Raw genomic sequence first — 22,547 nt, 5'->3', positions numbered from 1 at the left:
GTTTTCCTGATCCTAAGCAAATCTACTGGTATATTAATGTATGAATACAAATGAAGTTGATCAAGTAACTGCTCAGTATTGCCAAATATTCATTTGGTTCCACGGTAGAACCACAAACAAATATAATGTATACTTTTGTTACAAACTATACAAGCCATATCAAGTGACTTGAAAAAAATACATATTTGTAATTCAGCAAAAAAAAGGGTAATGAGACTAAACATTAGGAAAAAACTAATATAAAGAATTTAAAGTATAAAATTTATTTATACACGAATACAAACAATTAATTGTAAAACTTACATTTATTTAATTCATCCATTTTTTATCTATTATGGTTAGCTGTCATCTGCTTTAATTTCTTCTTTTTCTGTATTAAATATTTTGGTGTAGTTGAAATCGTGGAACGTTTAGGAACAGAATTTTCTAATTTACGCTTAAGTTTTTTATTTGTTTTTTTCATTCCTATCATGTATTCAGGTACATCACAACCGGATTCTTTCATAACTGTTGCAATAGATCTGAGAGCTGGTTTATCAGTTTCAGTAAAAAATGTAATAGCTTTACCTGGTCGTCCAGCCCTACCTGCTCTTCCAACACGATGAATATATGATATAGCTGATTGTGGGAAATCATAATTAATAACTAAATTAATACCTTTAAAATCAATACCACGACCCATTAGCTCTGTACAAATTAAAACCCAGATTTTACCTTTTCTAAATGCTTTCACAACATTATCTCTTTGTAACTGTGTTCTACCAGCATGAATTATGTCAACATTGACTCCATCATAAATTAATTCACTAAACAAAGATTTTGCACGTTCTTTGGATTGAACAAAAACTAATACAGGTGGATGTAAACCTTCATGTATTAAATTACGAAATGCAATAAGTTTACCATGTTCATTACCAACGAATAACAACTTCTGCTCAACTAAATCTGTGGTTGTATTTCTATGACCAACTGAAACAAAAATTAATCCTTTTAAATTTTTTTTACACCATTTAGCAACATGATACGTATGAGTAGCACTAAACATAGCACGCTTTAAATTAGCTGAATCACAAGCTCTATAAATATCCGCTAACTGTTCACGAAAACCACGAACACCAACTTCAAATAATTTATCAGATTCATCAACAATTAACCATTCCACACTTTTCAAATTTATTGGTTTATCTTGTTTTAACAAATATATTAAACGATTAGGTGTTGTTATTAGTATATCAAACTTTTTAGTAAAATTAACACTCTGTGCATTATGTTTCTGACTTACTTTACTAATTAAATGCGTTATTAAACCTGTACCTTCTGTTAACTGGTTACATTCCCTAAATATTTGTCTTGCTAATTCTCTTGTGGGGCAAACAATAAGAGAACGAAAACCATTTTTACTTGGTTCTGCAAGATTATTAATTATAGGTACAAGAAAGGTTGCGGTTTTACCCGATCCTGTAGGGGCACAACCTAATATTTGCCGGCCTTTTAACATTACAGGTATTGCTTGCATCTGTATAGGTGTCGGAGCAGTATATCCACACAGTTTTAAATTATCTACAATTTGAGGCATAACATTATATTGATCAATTAATTGGTCAAATGTCTCTACTGGATTCGGTACCTTTTTACCAACTACAGAAATACGATTAATTTTTCTGATACGATTAATACTTTCCTGTTCTTGGTCTCGTTGATGATTATTTCTATCGTCTTTTTTCTTGTTTATTATTTTTACTTTAGTACAATCACTTTCAGCTTTAATACTATCCAATAAAATAAATTCATCGTATGGTTCAGGTTTAACACTAACATTTTTTTTCACTGAATCTATTCTGTTATTAACATTGTGCACATGTTTCACGTCAATATTTGATGACACTTTATCACTGGCAGTTATTTTTGTATTGAATTTAGCTCCATACGAAAGTTTTCGAAAAATATCATGCGCATCCATTGCATTAATTTAATTTCACTCACCTTAATTTATAATCAGAAAAACTTGCAATAGATTACTACCAAGAAACATACGACTTAAAATTTGAGGTTATACTACAACAATCAATTTAGTCACCCGAGGTATGGTAATGAAGTTAATAAAAATTGCATGGAATGCAAACCAGTGATGTTGCTGAAGAATGTAGTGTATCAGAATAATTAATAAAATACATATAAATACACAATGACTAATTTGTTTTGAATAAAAAAAAATATATAAGATGGTACATTTATGTAGAATAAAGCGAAAAGTCTACAAGTTTAATTTTTAGTATATTTTACTAGCAGATTGATGATAGCAATATAATATAAATAAATGTAATTTAATGTAAATAAAATTTTCAAGTATTAAAGTAATTTTTACAGTTTTTCGTTTGCTTAGGGTAATAGCCAGATTTAGGGTAACATGTGTTTTCAATTAATCACACATCTCAGGAATGGTCGAACTGATACTGTACAAGACTACACTTTATTTAAATTCATATAAATCATTCTCGTAAGTAATACCTTATGGTGGTTCTGGAGGCTAAAAATAGAAAAAAAGAAGGATAATAACGAGAAATGAAGATCAGCAGTGTTTATTCCATTCACTGTAGCGCTAGCTGCAAACCATTCTATTATCCAATTTACTATCTTGTAAATTATTATGCTGTAAAAAAAAGTAATAGACTTCTCTTATTGGTTGAAAGCCGCAGTTGGCAGTTGTGAGACTTAAAGCGGTTTAAATGCTTGATGTTAATGTTATTTATTTTTCAGTAAGTTCGTGGGTGTTATGTGTAGTTAACATTTTGAATCATCAGTTATTTATAGTATTTTTATTTAATAATTATCTTGCTACATTAATAACTTTTATTAAAAGGGTGATTTATTTTTGTAAGATTGTATCGATAAGTGCGGTGTCGTACTGTACCTGTGTATGCAGGTGTGGTTATGTAATCACACCATAAAGATAACGTCGTGCAAATACGAATCCAGTTGAATGTGATATGAAAACTGTAGCTGTAGATTATTATTATTTAATAAAATTAAAGCTTGTGATCTTTATATGAATAAAAATGTTCGTAATTAAAACAGTAGTTTATTTAAGAATTACGTACCGGTACTGTAGGACCATGAATTAATTAAAAAGTAGTGATATAGTCGCGAGAAGGATTATGACATAGTTAGTAACGCTAAGATACAGTAAATTTTAACCACAATGGCAGATCCAGCTATTCAAATGTTTTGTTGCCTTAAACCAGGTAAAAAATCAAGCCCAGCATTTTTTGCAATGATGGAATTTAATTCTACCCCATACAATGTAGTCTGCTTAGTGTCTTCACTTTTTGGTATTATAGGAGCCACATATCAGGTAATTTTATATTTTTTAAACTTTAAATTTGTCTTTATGTAGCATATGTGGTATATATATTCTTCAAACTGATGTAAATATTTATGCTTAGTATCTAATACGTAATAAAAATATTTGTAATTTTTTTATATAGTAAAAATATGTCTATTGGTCAACTAAAAACACATTATTAACTGAATTTATTGTTAATTTAATTCAATGTTTTTGCATAATGTAAGTAGTGAAATATTACATAAGTAAAAATTATGATTTCATTTATGTGAGAAATGATCATTGACTGTATTTTTACTTAATAATATAATTATAATTAATTTTTTTTAAATTTATTATTTTATGTAATATTTATCTTCAAGGAGAAAATGCATTTTTAATGCCAGTGTTTATATAATGAAAAGATTATATAATAATACATTTCTGTATTTTTTTATTGTTGATGTACCTGTTATTTTGTTTCTAACATATTGAATTATTAATAAAAAAATAATTAAATTAATTTATTTAAAAAGATAAAATGATTACAATTGTAAAATTGTAAATTTTGATTGTAAATCATGTAAAATAAAATTTGAATAATGTTAAGTATTGAATCATGTCACAGGCTATGAAGGGTGAGTCAGTAGTAACTAACATTACTCTAAAAATCTAGTTGATGTATGCGAGACTTAAAAAAATTTCATATAAGAATGTTGTTATGCAAAAAAATGGTTATTATATCTCAATTTTGTAGACAGGTTATAACAGGATGAAGGAACTTTACAGTTAAACAGCTTTTAGTATTAAAAAATTGTCAAGATAAACTTTAATAAAGAATTTTTCAAGAATATTAAAAAGAAATAAAATAAACAAGATTTGTATTTTGGTATTCAAGAAACATCTTGGAAAGTATTGGCAAAACAAGATTTTTTATTTTTTTTTGTATTTTGGTTGTTAAACAGTTGTTGTCATCAAATAAAAAGGAACTAATAAATTTAATTGTGTGTAGATTTTTCTTGAAAATTTACTGGTACTTACGTATTAACGCCACTGCAGCTACAGCTTTATTTAAAAACAAAGTAGTCAATCGGATTTCGGTGGAAAATGGGCTGATATAGAGTTTAACATAAATAAATAAATATTTATTTTATAACTATAACTTAACCTCACTAACCTTGACTTATTAACACCGTCATTTTTTGAGTATTTATTTAATAAATTCAGTAATTATTGCAATTTTATTATTTAAATAATAAATAATTTAAAAAAATAAAAAAATTACGATGTTAATTAGTCAAGGTTAGCGAGCGTAGGTTAAGTTTGGTTAAATTATATTTATAAAATAAATAAATATAAATAATCATTTATTAAAATTAATAAAGAGACTGTTCTGTTTCCACTGAAATCTGATTGACTACTTTGTTTTTAAATAAAGCTGTAGCTGTAGCTGCGGTGGGGTTAATACGTAAGTACCAAAAGTATTAACCTATGTGAATGAAATACATATTTTTTTTATTTTTTAAAATCACAGAAATTTATTTTCCATTAAAAGTCACAACTTATCTTTACAAATTATTTTAAAAGGTATAGTCATTCCTTGCCTAGAGTATGAAGGGAGTCTATATTTTACATGCTAATTTAAAAAAACTTATTTGCTGAAAGTATTTTTAATTAGTTATCTCAGTCAAAAGTTTGAATTAATTTTTTTTAATTGAAATTGCAAGAAGAACACTCGCTTCTTTAAGGGGATTTTTGTTGATCACAAACCATCTGCTCAAAGCATAACGTTTCAAACTATTTGTTATTAAAACAGTGCCATTAAAGAAATTGTTAAATATTGACTGTGTGGGACACTCAGTTGTTGGGTAATGAAAAGCGCGCAGTGTAATGTATTTTTTAGATATGTAAAATAGAACTATTCTACAAATGGTTTATTGCAAAAATTTCATTCAGGTAACTTTCATCTCATAAGTAATTGGATAATATGAAAAAATAATTAAAATTTAAAAAAAATGAAATAGTAGACTAGGCCTTCATAAAAAGTTGCTTAAAGTAAGTAAGAGAGATAATATAAATGATTATTTGTATATGATAATTTGTTTGTGATGATTTGTAAATATGTGGAAATTAGAAATTCATAACAGACTTATGTGCCCAAGGAGGCTTTAATGATAAAATTTAATCATTAAAATTGTCTTGTAACCTGGTGTCAAGTCATCTTATAGAAATATAATGAACTCCAGTTATTTTAGTAAAATACTTGGTTAAAATAGTAGTTAAATTTTCTCTTTTACCACTCATAAATATAGAAGTTTTTATTCATTTGAAAAATACTTATAATATGCCTCAAAATTTATCTCATCTTCATGTTGGTTGCTTTGTTGTCACAAATAAATGTATGTAGATTGACATAGATTGTACATAGTATACATGTACAGATAACACAATACTGTACTGATATAATAGGTGTAGAAAAAGATAAAAGATGTTATCTTCTATCTCTCAGGTAGCCATATGTGCCTGTTCTGGTGAATATCTGTCTTTATATAATTATAGTAATAGTAATAAGGTCTGTCTGTCTACCCTTCTTTCTTCTGATTTGTATTTCATTGCTTCTTGAGAGATCCTTCCTGGCAGCACTTGCCTTACCTGTTTTCTTCACCTTTTTCTGTAAGTCTTTATTTTGCCAGTTAAAACCAGGATTCCTAATTCTGGACAAATATTTCTGTTTCAAGGTCTATCCGACTTATTGTTCTAATGAATCTCATTTTAGCTATCTGTGATCTGCTCGTTTTCCTTGTGTGTATAAGCTGGGCCCCATTACTGTAAGTTAGAAGGAGAACAGCCTTTGCCTTATAAAATTCTAACTATGCATTCTTAGAGATTTTTCTCTTCAGGCTGCTATGTATATTTCCACATGTTTGACTTAAATCTATCGATCCTGTTGTGCACATACATATCTTTCCTAGGTACAGTCTATGTTGTAGTTAGGTACACTCTTAGTAGTTTAAGGTAGACACTTATTTCAAAATACTGTTCTTCAAGATAATCTTTGATTTGATTGACCACATCCTTCTGAAAGTCATTATTTATCCTATTGCTTTTTGCTGTTGATATATATATATATAGAGACCATATAGCTGGGATAAGTATATAGTGTACTATATACTTATCCCAGCTGAAAAATTGAATATTTCAGGTTGTCTGCTGTTATGCTTACGACTCTATTATCAGTGAATAGAGATACATTAACTACACAGTCTCATTCCAACATTATCACCATTTACTTTCTACATCAGCAGTTTACAATCTCATCAGAAAACTGATTGAACAATGTTAAATAGAGGTCTTGTGTAAGTCCTTTATTGATTTAGACCTCTTGTAATGTACAGTTTAGTATTTTAATTACAATTTTAGTGAAACATAAGTTGCATAATGTTGGCAATGTTTATGAAATGGTTAGGATTTTTCATAATTTACTTCTTTGTATGGAACTTATGGCTTTAAAACAGTCTATGAAACTTGCATTTGTCTCTTAAGTTATATTTGCCCCCTTTTCTATCATTTTTTGAATTGTACGACCATTTATGTAGGTCTACCGTTATGTAAAACGGTAGTATATTTAAAACCATTTTGAACTTCAAATACTAGACTCTGTAATTATTTTTAATCTTCTATTCCACATTTGGCTGTAAATTTTACGAGTAGATTTCATAAACTCATGTCTCTGGAATTTTATAGTTCTCTTATTAGCTTTTTTAAAAATGAAAATTACTGTAGCTACACACCTAGGGAATCTTCGGTCATGGAAGATTTCCAGGAGGTGCGTAAGTCCAGGCGGAAGCGCAAGCCGGAGCCTGTGCCATCAACCTCCTCTGATGACGAGTCGACTGCGATGGACACGGGCGCTCCCACCTGGGTAAAAACGCCGCCGGCTGTGGAAGACTTTCGTAAGGCCAAGGGCAGACCTGGCAGTTCTGCCCAGATTGCAAAAGTAATCCAGGAGGACCTGGATCACTTGGTTGAGTTCTTGTCAATTCCCGGAGGCGTCAGCGCAGGTGCGAGGAAAACCATGCTGCCGCGAATACTCCGGGTGAAATCTGCGGTAGCGGCTTTGTCCGAGGGTTTTGAGACCCTGGCTTCCAAGCCCAAGGAGGTTAGGGCTGTTGTGCCCAAAGTTGTTCAGGCCCCGGCGCAGCCTAGGCGCTACGCTGATGTTTTACAGAACAAGCGGGAAGCTAGCAAGGTGGCTAAAAAGCCAGAGTTTGTTTTCATCAATAAGGCTGAGGGCTCGCAGACCACGAGCAAAGACCTCAACCGCGACTTCCAGGTTGCTCTTCGCAGTAACCGGAAGGAGCTTCGAATCAGGGACATCAAGGAGACCAGCAAAGGGCTGGTAGTGGTTGCTGATAATAAGGAGACTGTCCGAGTCATCGCAGAGTCTCCAGCGGTAAAGAAGCTTGATGTCAAGGTTGACCCCAAGCGATTGAGAAGGCCCCGCGTCATTGTGTAAGACATTGAGCGGAGCCTGCTCGATGAGGAGGTTCTGTCTCATGCGAGAGCAGAATACCGACTTGGACGAGGCTTCTTTCAAGAAAGAGTGTAGGCTAGTCTTCAAGACTGGGAAGCGCGATGTCCCACGGTATCTCGGGGTTTTTGAGTTAGGTGCTGCTCTCCACCAGAAGTTCGTGTTCGAGGGACGAATCTTCCTGAACTTTGCATCCTGTCGCGTTTTTGCAGCGATGCTTCAAGCGTTGTCGCTATGGCCACGGGGCCAAGTTCTGTAGATATGCGTCGGTCTGCGCGCATTGTGGCGAGGAGGGCCACAAGCGTGACGACTGTCCGTTGAAGAAAGAGTCCTCTTGCGTCAATTGTAAAAGGTTGCGCAAAAGTTATAGGCACTCCGCAACAGAAAGGAGTGCGGTTGCTACTTGAGAGTGGTTGAGATTTATTTCAACTCTCTCGATGGTTAGGTTCGGTCAGCTCAATGCCCAGGGTGCCTATGCGGTCCAAGTAGAGTTAGGTGAAGCTGTCGAAAAACGGAGCCTCGATGTTGCCCTTCTCAAACACCCGAACGTGGTCAAGGGTGATCTGCCAGGTTTTTCAGGCTGGAACAAGTTCCACGTTGGGGATAGCAAATCCGCCGTTCTGTGCAGGAAGTCATTAGATAGTGTCTTCATACGGCAGGCCTCTGACACGCATCACGTCGTTGTTAAGCTTGCCGTGGATGGTCTGGACTTGGTTGTTGTTAGCTCGTACTTTCAGTACAGGGATCTCGCTGAACTTCATTTGGAAAGATGGGATGTAATTATTAGGCTGGTAGCGGGTCGTCCTATTCTCATAGGAGTTGATGCGAATGCCAAATCGCTTCTTTGGCACAGTGGGATCTCGGATAACTGCGGTGAACTGATAGAAGGTTTCATTGGGCAGCATCATTTCGATGTTTTTAATGTAGCCGGCGAGTTGCCAACCTTCGCCGGTGCAGTTGGTTTGCGGGGGCCTTTGGTGGCACCAACATTGATGTGACCATGGATAAGGACATCCCTGGTAGGATTCTTAACTGGTCAGTAGTCGATGACTGCGAAAGCGATCATCGGCTAATTGTTTCTGATTGGCTAGGTGGACTGCGCAATGTCTATAGGGCAGACGTTCCTGTTCAGCAGGGACGCTTCCTGCACAGGCGGGCGGATTGGCCCAAGTTTTCTGACATCCTTTCGGCCAGGTTGCGGGTTTTCACCCGCACCCTGGACAAAGTCCGATTAGACGACCTGGCAGAGAATTTCTCTTCTGCGGTGGTTGAAGCCGCCGAACTCTCTATCCCCCGGAGCACGGGCCGAGAGAGAGTAGCTGGATGGTGGACTCGGGACTTGACTGCGATAAAACAGGCTGTGGGCCGACTCAGGAGAGCCGCACAGCGTGCGCGTGATCCTGATCGGTGTGCAGTCCTGTTTGCGGAGTATCGTCAGAAGAGGACCGAGTATTTTCATAGAATTAGGTCTTCGAAGCATAATTCCTGGCGCTCTTTTGTTCAAGAGCAGGGGAATAAGGACCATGGGGTTTCGTTTACAGAGTTCTTGGTCATAAGAGGAGATGCGACATTCTTCTGTTGGCTCTCTCGACCCGAGATGGCGTTGTTATCGACAAAGATCGTGTCCTTACTCATCTAATGGACGATCTTCTTCTAGATGATACCGAGGTTGGTGAGACCTCGTATCATCGACGAGTCCGAGAGGAAGTTGCTGGTTTTCGTTCTGACGACGTCCGCTGAAATTACTGAAGCGGAGATCCGCCAAGTAATTTGCAGCCTGGCTAGGAATAAAGCCTCTGGATATGATGGTATTACGGTGGAACTCCTTGTTTGCACTCTGCCTATCATTGTTGGTGTGTTGACTAGGATATTCAATAGGTTGCTGTTTGCTGGGCATTTCCCAGCGTGTTGGAAATGAGGTATTTTGAAGCTGCTTTTCAAGGGTGGTGACAAGGAGCCCACTGTCAGTTCTTCCTACCGTCCTCTGACGATCTTGCCCGTAGTTGGTAAGGTTTTCGAGAAGGTCCTGTACCTCCGCATCAATTGTAGGTTAACTTCTAACCATATGCTGATGGACGATCACTATGGGTTCCGTCCTGGTAAGGGCACAGAGGACGCGATACTTAGGGTTATGAATTTGGCGTCAGGCAGCGAGTGCAAGTATGTACTCTGTGTCTTCTTGGACATATCCGGGGCGTTTAATAACTTGTGGTGGCCCTCAGCCTTGTTACAGTTGCACGCGAGACGAGATTAGAACTCTCAAGCTACTTCAGCGATAGAACTGTCGTTCTTCGTGACGGCAGTTCTGAGGTAGGAAAGACCCTGTCTGAAGGATGCCCACAGGGCAGTGTTCTAGGTCCTCTCGTTTGGGTGGTAGAGTTCGACTCTCTCATGCGATTGCGGATGCCTAGCGGCTGTCGCATCGTGGCTTATGCCGACGATGGGCTGCTGCTGGTCGAGGGCAATTCGCGAGCCGAGATCGAGCTCAGAGCGACACAAGCATGTAAGGGTATTGCGGTTGTGGAGTCTTCAGCATAAGATGGTTTTCAGCGTGGAGAAAACCACGATGATGTTTTTGAAGGGCCGGGTAGCCGCAACCCGCCATCCGCGGGCTGTGATGGACGGCCTTCCAATTTGGTATGTCCCCGTTCAGAAGTATCTGGGTGTTATCCTTGATGAGAAGCTTCTCTTCAAGGAGCACCTCCAGTTTGTGGCGAAGAAGACTATAGATGCCTTCTTCGGCGTCCGCAGAGCGATCCATCCCGATTGGCGGTTGAATTACCGTACCATGCGTATTCTTTACAAAGGTGTCTGTGAGGCCATTATGCTGTACGCTGCGCCCGTCTCATTGCTCATCGTTTGCAATTTCAGAGTTATAGGGACATTCTGTTACAAGCCCAGCGTCTTCTGTTGTTAGCTGTTGTCGGCGGTTACAGGACTGTTTCGCGAGAGGCAGATACTGTGATTGCTGGCATGACGCCAGGGGATATTTTGGCTACAGAGCGTAGCCAGCGGTATATTTCTAAGAAGGAAGGCCTTCTTACTTCAGGGCGTATGCGGGAAATTGAAGACCAAGGTTTTGACTCTTGGCAAGCTAGGTGGGCTGAATCTTCTGCTGGTCGATATACGCATGGTATTTTTCCAAATGTTAGGGAATTGCGTGCTATTAGTTGGGTTTCCCCCTCGGTATACTACTCAATTTCTGTCGGGACATGGTGTCTTTAGGGACAGTCTAGCGAGGTTTAGGTTGGTTGATTCCGGCTTGTGTCCGGGTGTAGGGTCGATGATACGGTGAACCATGTCCTATACATCTGTCCGCGGTACGACGCTGAGCTTACCAGAGTTGGTAGGGAACTTGAGAGAGTACACTCCTTTTTGGATCTGCGAGTCAACTGGAGGACTCGCAGTGAGTGGACGATAGTGGCTGGCTTCGCCCAGTGCAGGGCGGCTGAAGGGATTTAGTAGAGTAGGAAGGCTACTGGCTAGGTGGCTAGGTTCCGCCTGGGCAGTTGATTGACCGAAGGTAGGCGCTTCGGCAACGAGCCACGGTTAGTTTAAGAGGTGTCAATTTGATTTGATAAGCCGTCGGCGGAGTTGCGGCCGCTGCCAACGGGCATGGAATTCCTTGTCCCGGGGGGTGCGGTCGCGCTTCGACGGAGACATTTTTATCAGCATACTACACTGTCGACGGGACGTGGCTTCGTGCCGCTCAGGTGGCAAGCGGCGGCGTTTCGACGGCGGAAGAAGGTGAATGTCACGCGGGACTTCGCGATGGAGTTGAGTGGGAGTAGGCGTTTATTCTCCTCTCCCCGGTAGACCGGACCGGAGTCCGTTAACTTTGCACTCATGATGAGTTTAATGTTAGCGGGGTTCTTTAACGGAACTAGGTCTAAATTTTGTTGCGATTAACACTTTTAGTGGAAAAGTTGCTGTTGTGGTTAGTTATTGCCTCGAATCCGAGACATTTAATGAAATTGACTCATTAAATGGTTAGAATTAGGCGCGGGGTCTTCAGTCCGCGGTTAGGTTTCTAGCTTAGTTCCTGAGGGCGACATGGTAGCTGCAGGTGTCTGTTGTCTTCTTCTGAAGGCATCAACCTAAAACTATCTCGGGGTGAATTTACTGATGCAGATGTCCCTCGGGGCATCTCAGCGGGGCCTGAACTGAACGCTGTGGTATGTGATCAGTTTGAGGGCGAGAAGATGTCCTCCGTTAAAGCCACTACTGGCTAGGAACGGAGGGGGTGGTGTAGCGACCGGACACGCTACGAGGCGGGATCTTATCCCCTCGGGAGGGAATCGAGATGTAGCTACACACCAGTTAATCCCAGATAATCCCAAAGGATTATCTACCACGTCCCAACACATATTATAAATGTGTAATAATCTTAATTTTAAAAAAATCATACCATATTTAAAAAGTTCAGCATTGATTCCTTAAATTCCAACAGCAGATTTCGATTCTTTTATGCCCAGCTCTTCAAAGTCTAGCAGATATACATAAGTATCTATATTACTATATATAAATATCCAAACATCTTTTTCTAAAATAAATTACATGTTATTACATTATTTCATATGTTTTTTCACAATTTTTTTGCTTTTAACCGGTTGAAACGAAAAAGTGTTATAACTATTGGACAGTTTTAAATTATTTATGATTATTATTTACATCTGATTGCAGCTTATTGCTTTGTACAAATGTGTTTTTGCATATATTTATTACATAGTTAATTCTTTACATTAATGATAGCTTTGCTGAACACCAATCGATTTTAATGACCTTTTTTACCAAAATCAGAAATCTCTAGATTTTTTAAGTATCTTTAAAAGTGCTAGTACAAATGGAAATAAAAAAAAACCTGTCTTGAAATCATAAAACTAATTGTTATGAATTATGTTCGCAGTCGCTGAGTGGAAGCAGGCTTGTATTTTTAAATGTTTTTAATAAAAATAATTATAATTAATCTCAGTTACCACATAATTTTAGTAAGGATTTTAGGTTTTTTCTGAAAAAGCTTTAAGAACAAATTAAATGAAAAAGTTTGTTACTATTATACTTTGTTACAATAACTGCCTGTGTAAACCTTATAAATACAAATCCTTTACAAAACATTGTTCAATAACTTGTGTGCATTTAAACTAATCTTAAACTGAAAAATTTGTTTTAATGTAATAGTACATTTTGTGGTTTTATTTTTAGGAAGAGACCACGTGCTTGTCACACCAGATCTTTTTTATTAAATTTATTTTAATCATATTCATATGTGTATTTATTTTTGTTATGCAAGAGTGATTTTAATTATAGTAATAAAACAGATGTGTTTATCAAGCTACAGATTTTTTTTTTATTATTTGAGATGAATTTTTAATATGACCAATTACATGGTTGATAACTTTTGCTCAATGATTTATTAACAAAAATATCTCTTATTAAAATGTTATTAAATCATGTCTGCTCCCTGTTTTTATGAATGGTTATTATTATTTCTATCTCTTTTCTAAATTATCTATTATGATGATTGATAATTGTAACACTTATGTTAAAAATTTGCATATTCATTTTTTGAGTAGTTAATTATGTGGTACTATTAGTGAACTGTTTTGGGTTTCACTATTTTGGGGTAAAATGCCCATCTGTTTTAAAAATTTTTTGTTTATATTAGCTAGAGAAACAGTCAACTGATTTAAAATAATTTTGGTACATTTTTTCTTTTACTTGTTTTATCCATTCTCACTGCAACTATTTACTTTATCATTAATTAAATTCTAACAACCAGTTTTCACTTGTAGCTTGGTTATTCAAACCCAGTTTAAGTGAAGCATTCTATCTGTAAATCCAGTAAACCTTATTAACCTTCATTGCACTGGAATTAATGCCATTGATAGAAAGTAATATTATAGCACTAATAACCCACGATAAGTATACTTGCACTGCTATAGAATTTCAAGTCTAACTGGAAATTGAGAATTCTTTATTTGTTGTATGTCTTGATATAATAGTGAATTGACTCATTTTATTTTGCTAAAGCACCAAAATGTTTCTATAATTTATGTATTTAATTTTTTTGTCGATCAATTTAATACTGGTATGGACTAAAACCTAAACTAAACAACTGTTTTTTTTCTATGAAAAAATACTTTGTGTACAAGGAATGTGCTAATAAATTTACCAGTACTGGAATGTTTGATTTCGTAATACAGCAGACTACAATAATATGTATGATCCACAGCCACAGATGGCTGGCTATATGACAATGCTATGAAAAATGCACATTCATTTTGATGTTTAGATTGATAAGAAGTAAAACTTATCGTTTTCATATCAGATGTTTAATTTTTTCGTGAGTCAGATGTGCAACTTATTTTGTCGCTGTTTATCTACAGATATCCAAAAGCAAGTATTTTTGTGCTGTTTAATTTTTATAATTTAGGTTATTTTTTTATGTTAAAATAAACCACTGACCAAACTAAGTTAAAACAAATTTTATGTGAAAGGAGAGTTTGTTATTTCTCCCAAAAAACAGTATTGGAACAGGGTTCCAGCATCCCTATTTAAGTAGTCGATTTCGTTTAATGTGAACAATTTTAACTTCTTGTTAATTTAAATTAACAAGTTTCTACTTTATTAACAACTACACTGTGTTATATTAACACAATGTGATTGTGTTATATTGACACAATCTTCTAAGGAACTCAAGTCCTCTACTGGTTGGTTATTCACATCTCTGCCCTTTCCTCTTCCCCTTAATCTTGTTCCATTCATCTCAGTAAAAGCTGGTACGATAGCTACCAAATCTTACTAGTCTCTTAATAGGTACCTTATCTCAATGTTATCTCTAGTTGTGGGATTTTTCAGGGGTTTTTCCTATCTGAAAGTTGCACTAGTAAAAATAAAAATCAGTACTCTGTCAGTAAATCCAGGTCTCTTTTTCTAACTTAATTAATAGTAGATTTGGAATTAATAGATTTCTTTGTTACAGATTTTACCAAAACGTGATTTAACTCATAAACATCGTTGGGTCCCATTGGTTTGCTTAAGAGGTCGGAAAATTATTGTATGGTTGGCATTTGCTGATTTTTTAGCTGCTCTTGGTATGTTTCTTTTAATCAAATACATTTCTTGTAGAATTTCTAAACTTTGTTGCTACTTCTGTTTTTTGTAATTAATTAATTACATTTTTTTCTTTAATGAAAAAAAATATTACTCTTTTTATAGATTAGTTAAGATTAAGCTACTTATTAAATTAAGTGAATTAAATTTACCATTACTATATGTAAATTGATTCTGCTGTTAATAAAATTGTAACTTTTTAGAAAAGGTATATCTGTAGAAATAAGTTTTAAAATTTCAGAAACCTGTTTCATATGTCACATGAAATAACGTGAAAAAAAAAAGAAAAAAAAAAGTAAAATAAAAGAAGGATATGGCTGACTAAGTTCATGATAATAGAATTTTTAGAAATAAATATTCTTAGATATTAATAAAAACTAAGACAATCTCAAAAGTTGTTTATTTATAGTATATATCTGGCTTTACTGATACACACAATATGTGTGTGATGTTGTATAATCTTCAAGTCAATAACTTAAATGTGTACTAATACAAGTCATCTACAAAAGAAATGTATGGTAATGATAAATTTAAAACAAGTAATAATTTAATATAAATTTATTTGTTATTTACAAAATAAATTTTTTTCTTTATTTTTCAACATAATCACCATTTAAACATTAAAACTTGTCATGTTGTGCCCTACTAGTTTTTTTATATCATCATTATTGAAATACACTGCTGTTATTGGCACAGAAATTACATGCATTCAAGTTTGAAGCCCTATAAAAATCAAACTATCAACCTGATTTCAAAACAAGTTAAATAAATTTTCCATAATTTTATTCCATATTTAGTGACATTGACTTTTTATGCTTTTACTTCTAACTTTTAAGGAATATTTTTACTGTGAGAACAGAAAAAGACATCATTTTTAGAGTTTTCTGTTGCTAGCTTGAGTTTGATTATTTGCCAGAACTTCAACACCAGTTCAAATATTTACAAAAGGTAGCCCATCCTATTAAGTTTACAACCCTTAGATTTCACGCACCTTTAATCATTTATAACCTGTTATTCAATTTGTAAATCAATTTTATCTTTGGAACTAAACAAAGTAAAAACATGAGTCAAGGTTCTGTCTGTCTTTATTTCAAATTGATAACATATTTTATAAAAGTTATTGCTAACCCAAATTTATTTTTGTGATATTAATGTACAAATAAATAATTATTTTATGAGTTAATATAATTGAGCTGCTAAAAGAGGAAAAACTCATAGAGAGAAGGCTAATTTTGCCTCTCAGTTGTTTGCTGTAGATACACGGTTGCCAAGTTATTTCTATTGTAAGTCTCATATAACCTCTGGTTTCTTTTCATGAACAGAGGTTGCATTGTATAAAGTCTTTTACAGTGCTGTTTTTGAGCTAGTGGTTGAGTGTGCACCTTCCCCAGTTTCACAATCTTGCTGTCTGAGAACTGTTACAATGGTTTTGTGCCCTTACTGTTTAGACGATTCACGGGGATTCAGAGGATTTGGCGCACGATTTGTTCGAGCACCTGCATCATAGCGGCGAAAATAGTGGCAACGACTCCTGTTACAAGCAAAGGGGCCTTTACCCGTAGTCCTGGTCACACTCTTTTAGAGCAGGGGCTGTAGTCTGTAACTGTGTGTTGATCTTCGATTTCACACATTTGATCCAGTAGCGGTGAAGAGGTGCAAAGAGTGACAGGAGAATACAGAAGGTCTCCAGTTGCCTGTGGCTTGCTGCGGGTAGTCGTCACGCTTGTGGGCTTGTGCCCAACATCTAAGTAGAAGGAATACAGCAAGCATTTTGTTCGCATACTGTTAGGTCAGGACATCTTCGACCATGACCAGATGTTAGTGAGGTATATAAGAAGCCTAGCTGGAGCCTTATCTTTCGATCTCCTCGAACACTGATCCTGATGACAATAGTTCAGAGGTAGATGTAGGGATGACCACCCAGGAGGGTATGAACCCATCTATTGAAGAGTTTTTGAAAAGCGGGGGCAGGCCTGGAAGCTCTGCTCCTTTGGCCCATGATGTTTTGGCAGAAGTGGGTGGCTTGTCTTCCTATTTAGCAAACCCCAAGTTTACTAGTGCTGCTACCAAGAGGAGATTATTGCCCTGACTCAAATTCTTCTGAGCGGCTTTCTTAGCTCTTGTCGAGGGGTTCGAAAATCTTGCCTCACAGCCTGCAGAAGTAGCTGTAGCTCAGAAATAGGCCCCGGCTCCGATGCAACCGCGTAGGTATGCTGAGGTGGTCAGGGGCAGATATGGAACCAGCCAGTCCTCTAAAAAAACTGAAGTTACATTTGGTATTAGGGCGGAGGCTCGGCTGTGTCCAGTACTCAGCTGAAGAAAGATCTCCAGATTGCCCTTCGGGGTGACCGGAAAGGTCTTAAAATTAGAAACATTAAAGAGACCGGCAAGGGTTTAGTTGTGGTAGAGGATGATACGGAGACCATTCAGGCAATTAGAGATTCCACGCCTATTAAGCCACTGAATGTGAGAATAGACCCGAAGAGAACCCGTAGGCCCCCATATTATAGTCTATGATATTGACCGTAACCTGACCGATGAAGATGTCTTGCACCTCATAAAGGAGCAGAACACTAATTTGGATGAAGCCGCCTTCTGGCGGGACTGCAGGTTGGTCTTTAAAACAGGTAGGCATGATACCCAGAAATATCATGGAGTCTTTGAGGTAAGTTCTGGTCTCTTTCAAAAATCTATGTCTATAGGCAGACTATTTATCGATTAGGGTCCTGCCGAGTAAAAGAGTACGTGGAAGTCCAAAGAAGTTTCAAGTGCTGCAGATATGGTCACAGGGCTAAATTTTGTAAGTTTGCTTTGGAGTGCGCCCATTGTGGCGAGGAGGGCCACAAGCGTGACGACTGTTTGCATAGGTCCGGTGCTCTGGCCTGTGCTAACTGTAAGAGGTTGCACAAGAATCATTAGCACCCAGTTTTTTGTAAGGAGTGCTTATGCCCAGGGTTTTTTGTAAGGAATGCCCAGGGTGCTTATGTAGTCCAGGTTGAGTTAAGTGAGATTGTGGAGAGACAGAGCCTCGATGTTGTCCTTCTGCGGTACACATATGTAATTAGGGTTGATCTGCCAGGTTTTCACAGCTGGAAAAACTTTTGTGTAGGGCATACTGTATGTCTGCAGGAAGTCGCTTGATAGTGTCATCATACGGCAGGTTTCTGACGCACATCATGTTGTGGTCAGACTTGCCATTCGCGGACAGAACCTTACAGTTGTTAGTTCATATTTCCAATACAGGGATCCCACTGAGGAACACCTAGCGAGATGGGATAGGATCCTTGGTATTGTGGGTAACGGTCCAATCCTTATTGGTGCCGATGTTAATGCGAAGTCGCTTTTCTGGCACAGTGGGGTCACTGATCATGGCGGTGGCTTAATTGACAGTTTCGTCGCGCAGCACAATTTCGAGGTCTTTAATGTTGCAGACCAGTTGGCCACTTACGTCGGTACGGTTAACGGAAAGGCATTTACAGGTACAGATATTGACATCACCATTGGTAGGGACATCTCTGGCAGGGTCCTTGACTGGTCTGTGGTCGACAACTGTTCTAGCGATCATCGGTTGATACTATTTGAAGTAGCGGATGAGCTGTGCGATGGCCATGAGGGACACTTTCCTGTTTACCGGGGGCGCTTTCTGCATAGGAGGGCGGATTGGCCGAAATTCTTCTCTTTGTTGGAGTCCAGACTGGAGATTTTTTCTCGAGACCTTGACGGCCTTCTATTAGATGTCCTGGCAGAAAACTTCACTTCTGCACTGGCAACTTCACCATTCCTAGAGGCATTGGCCGGGAACGTATATGTGGCTGTCGTTTCGGAATCTGACAGCAAAGAAGCAGTCTGTGAACCAACTGAGAACGGGTGCCCTAACTGCAGATGACCGCAGAGCGAGGACTAGGAGGTACTTTCATAGTATTAGGTCCTCCAAGCTTAATTCCTGGCGTTCCTTCGTTCAGAATCAAGGAAATAGAGACTCTTGGGGCGTTGTGTATAGAGCCCTTGGACATAAGCGCAGGAAAGATGTCCTCTTGTCAACCCGCGAGGATGTGGTAATTGATAAGGACCGTGTCCTTAACATTTTGCTGAATGATTTGCTCCTGGATGACACTATGGTGGGCGTGGTTTCATATAACCGGCGTGTCAGGCTGGAAGTCGCGATTTTCGAGACCGACTTACAATCTTCTCAGATCACTGAAGCGTAAGCGTGCCAAGTGATCTGTAGTATGGCACGGCATAAGGCCCCCAGATATGATTGTATCACAGTAGAGCTCCTCGTCTGAGCGCTTCCAGTAGTCCTTGATCCTCTAACTAGAATATATAATAGGTTGCTCTTCGCCGGCCACTTTCCGGCGTGTTGGAAGCTCGGAGACTTTGTGTTATTGTTCAAAGGTGGCGACAAAGATCCTACTATTAGTTCTTACCGTCCACTAACGCTCTTGCCCGTGATTGGCAAGGTGTTTGAGAAGGTCCTATAGTTACGTATTAATGTAAGTTTGGCTGCTGATCATTTGTTAAGGACAACCAGTATGGTTTCCGACCGGGCAAGAGCACTGAGGATGCCATACTAAAGGTTATGGACGTAGCTTCCTCTAGTCAACGTAAATATGTATTAGGGATTTTTCTGGACATATCCGGGGCATTTAACAACTTATTGTGGCCCTCTGCCCTGTTTCAGATGCAGAAGCGTAAGTGTACACGAAATGAACTTGAAGTGTTCTCAAGTTATTTCAGCCATCGGACCGTTTCCCTGCGTGACGGCGGCTCGGAAGTTCGAAAGACCTTAACTAAAGGATGCCCTCAGAGCAGTGTTTTGAGTTCCCTTGATTGGATCATAGAATTCGATTCGATGTTACGTTTAAGGTTGCCATGTGGTTGTCGTGTCGTCACTTACGCCGACGACGCCCTGCTACTGATTGAAGAGGATTCGCTTAACGAAGTAGAGTTCCGGGCTGCCCTTGCTTGTGAGACACTCCGTCTCTGGAGTCTCCAACATAAGATGACCGGGTGGGGGTTCGGGGTTTCTCCCCGGCTCCTGCGCGGACCGGAATGAGGTTGCGTTCCCATTGTTAGGTGACATAAATTTGTCGACTTAATTGCGCGTCGACCTGAATTTCTATGTTGCCTAAAACATAATATTGATTGGTATGAGTGTAGCACTGATATAACTTAAAATTCGTTTTCTGAGGCATTCACAGTCACAAACGGTGTTTTTACAAGGCCCGGGGTTCGCGCTTCCGCGGTTTCGGTCAGTTAATTTGAGGGAATCATGCTAGGTTGGATGTGAAGATGTCCGTTTGAGGCCTACGTGAAGGTGAAATTTGATCTGTATTTTACTGATGCAAATGTCTGCTGAGGCATTTACATCGGTGGCATCCTGACCGAGGCCTGGCTGATGACTATGAGATGTAATCAGTTAGAGGGTCTAAAGACGACCTCCAGTAAAGCCCCTCAGGGCTTTACCGGAGCCATTAATTCTAGCCCTCAGGACTAGAATGGAGGGGGTGGTGTGGCAACCGGTAACGTCACAAGGAACGGAACGCAAGAATGGCGGGAGTTTCAATATTTCTCCCTACAGATCGCAGAGCCTGGACAATGTCCCTTGCTGCTGTATCTTTCTATTATCGGGCGGATTTCATCGGTTATTTAGTGGCAGTTATAAATTTTAAGTTTTATTTATGGACGGATTTGGTAAGTTGCATTCCTATCGTATGGACCATCGTGAAATTTATTTACTGGTTCTGACCGTGAGAGACTAAGCTTTTGAGCCTAGTAATCCCGGCGTGATTCCCCTTCAGTCCATCCGTTGAAGTCCTTTCAGTACCAGCAGGTATGGGCTAGGATTGCCCCTATCGGAGCCCTAGTTATTTGACGGGAGAAATACGCCCCGTTCTCCAGAGGGAGTCGCGTATGCTGACTAAATGAAATTGTGGTCTCTTCGTGGGACGGTGTGGGATGTTGTCTAGCTTTTTAAAGTTCTAACAAAATTTAATTGCGAAAACGGTCACTTTCGCGGCCGGAATTTTCGCGCGGTTTCCATTTATAGGTTACGCGATATAGAGGCTCGTAAGCCTGGTTTGTCATTTTTTGACTCTCGTACCGCCTCTTCAGGGTGGTTCTTTCAATACGACATGAGGCCGTTTTCTTATACCCTGTGGAGTACGGTCCTCTCTGCAGATGTCTCGGAGATGGCCGTCTTCGGACACGGCCGCTCTCCCGAACAGTCTGCATGCCTGCGCCACCCCTACCTCGGATACGGTGTGTAGTCCTGCATCGTAGCGAAGAGTGACGTTTCTGATGAACCACAGTGCTCCAAATATCGTCCGCAACGCTATGTTTTGGATGGCTTCTAATTTCTTTTGAAGCGTGGAGTTCAACAAAGCTCCCCATGCCGGGTAAATATATGTTAGAGTCGGCAGGACGTATAGCCGAAAAATGAGCAATTTGGTCGCCAATGGATATGGGCTGGCTCTGTTCAGTACTGGGTATAGTGAGGCCATGACGGCCTTTGCCCTTTGGGTCACATATTTAACATGCTCTCCTAAGGTAAGCCGTTTATCCAGGACTACTTCCAGGTAGACTGTTTTCCCAAAGGGGAGTTTCTCTCCTGAGATTTCCAGCTGCCTGGCTGGAGGACGTGTCTTGTATGTGAACATCACTGCTACCGATTTTTCACCGTTGATCTTGATTCTCCACATATCAAGCCACGGCTCTACTAGATCCAATTGCCGTTGGAGTCTCTCGATTGCGTAATCTACACTTCCGGATTCATAATAATATGCGGTGTCGTCTGCGTATAGAGCTGTTTTGACTCCTTCCGACAGCAGCATATCGTTGAAGTAGGCCGTGTACAAGAACGACGAAAGCACTGCTCCTTGGGGACTCCAGCGGCTACGTCTCTGGTGGAGGAGATTGTTCCTCCTACGCGTACTAAGAATTGGCGGTCTAGTAAATAAGACCGTATCAATCTGGCATAGCGACAGGGAATCGTCGTATGTGCGAATTTATACAGCAAGCCGCTATGCCAAACTTTGTCAAAGGCTTTAGCCACATCTAGAAAAACGGTTGCAGTTACCGGTTTTCTATTTAGGCTTCCGACAACACTGTCGATTATTTTAACCAGTTGGAGGGACGTCGAGTGGCTCTCCCTGAACCCAAATTGCTCAGACCGTACTCTTTTCTCAAATGTCGCCTAAGTCTCTCCAGGAAAATCCTTTCGAAAAGCTTTGACAACACTGGTAATAAGGAAATCGGCCTGTAATTCTGGGGAAAGAGCAGACTTTTCCCAGCTTTGGGTAGGCATACCACCTTTGCAGTTTTCCAACAATTCGGAAAATATCCAACGTACAAAACTGACGTGACTATTGTAGTTACGGTCGCTATAAGAGCGGGTGGAACATTCCGGAATGCGCGGGCACCGATCCCGTCAACACCTGGAGCCTTGGCGGGGCTTGTGGCTTTGATTGCAGCGGAAAACTCCGCCTCAGTGACTTTGTCTATTTCTAGTGGGGCGTCCTCCACCTGTGCTAAATAGTATATAAATAGTATAGGAAGGACTCCACCTCAGTTGTATGGTCG

The 22,547-nt window shown here is 38.6% G+C and overlaps 2 protein-coding genes across 3 annotated transcripts in view; one reads left to right on the top strand and one right to left on the bottom strand.

Annotated features, from left to right (window-relative positions):
- Window positions 1-242: 242 nt before the first annotated feature.
- ais (DExD-box helicase 52) lies at window positions 243-2,106 on the bottom strand. The gene has a single exon (XM_075364953.1). The coding sequence runs from the start codon at window positions 1,958-1,960 to the stop codon at window positions 326-328; it is 1,635 nt and encodes a 544-aa protein (XP_075221068.1). The 5' UTR covers window positions 1,961-2,106; the 3' UTR covers window positions 243-325.
- Window positions 2,107-2,695: 589 nt separating this feature from the next.
- Window positions 2,696-22,547, top strand: part of LOC142324193 (G-protein coupled receptor 143-like) — a 77,487-nt gene continuing 57,635 nt past the window's right edge. For both annotated transcript variants that reach the window (XM_075364952.1, XM_075364951.1), the window contains exons 1-2: window positions 2,696-3,352; window positions 14,836-14,947. In XM_075364952.1, coding sequence (XP_075221067.1) covers window positions 3,200-3,352; window positions 14,836-14,947 — 265 coding nt within the window. In that variant the 5' untranslated portion in view covers window positions 2,696-3,199. The remainder of the gene's footprint in view (window positions 3,353-14,835; window positions 14,948-22,547) is intronic.

This window comes from Lycorma delicatula, chromosome 4 (genome assembly GCF_047948215.1).
Source record: "Lycorma delicatula isolate Av1 chromosome 4, ASM4794821v1, whole genome shotgun sequence".
NCBI classification, from domain to species: Eukaryota; Metazoa; Arthropoda; class Insecta; order Hemiptera; family Fulgoridae; genus Lycorma; species Lycorma delicatula.
This window is presented reverse-complemented; position numbering and strand designations above follow the sequence as displayed.

What these genes read in the sequence shown, in the direction of transcription:
- ais (XM_075364953.1), bottom strand. Translation starts at nt 1,960, where the DNA reads ATGGATGCGCATGATATTTTTCGAAAACTTTCGTATGGAGCTAAATTC.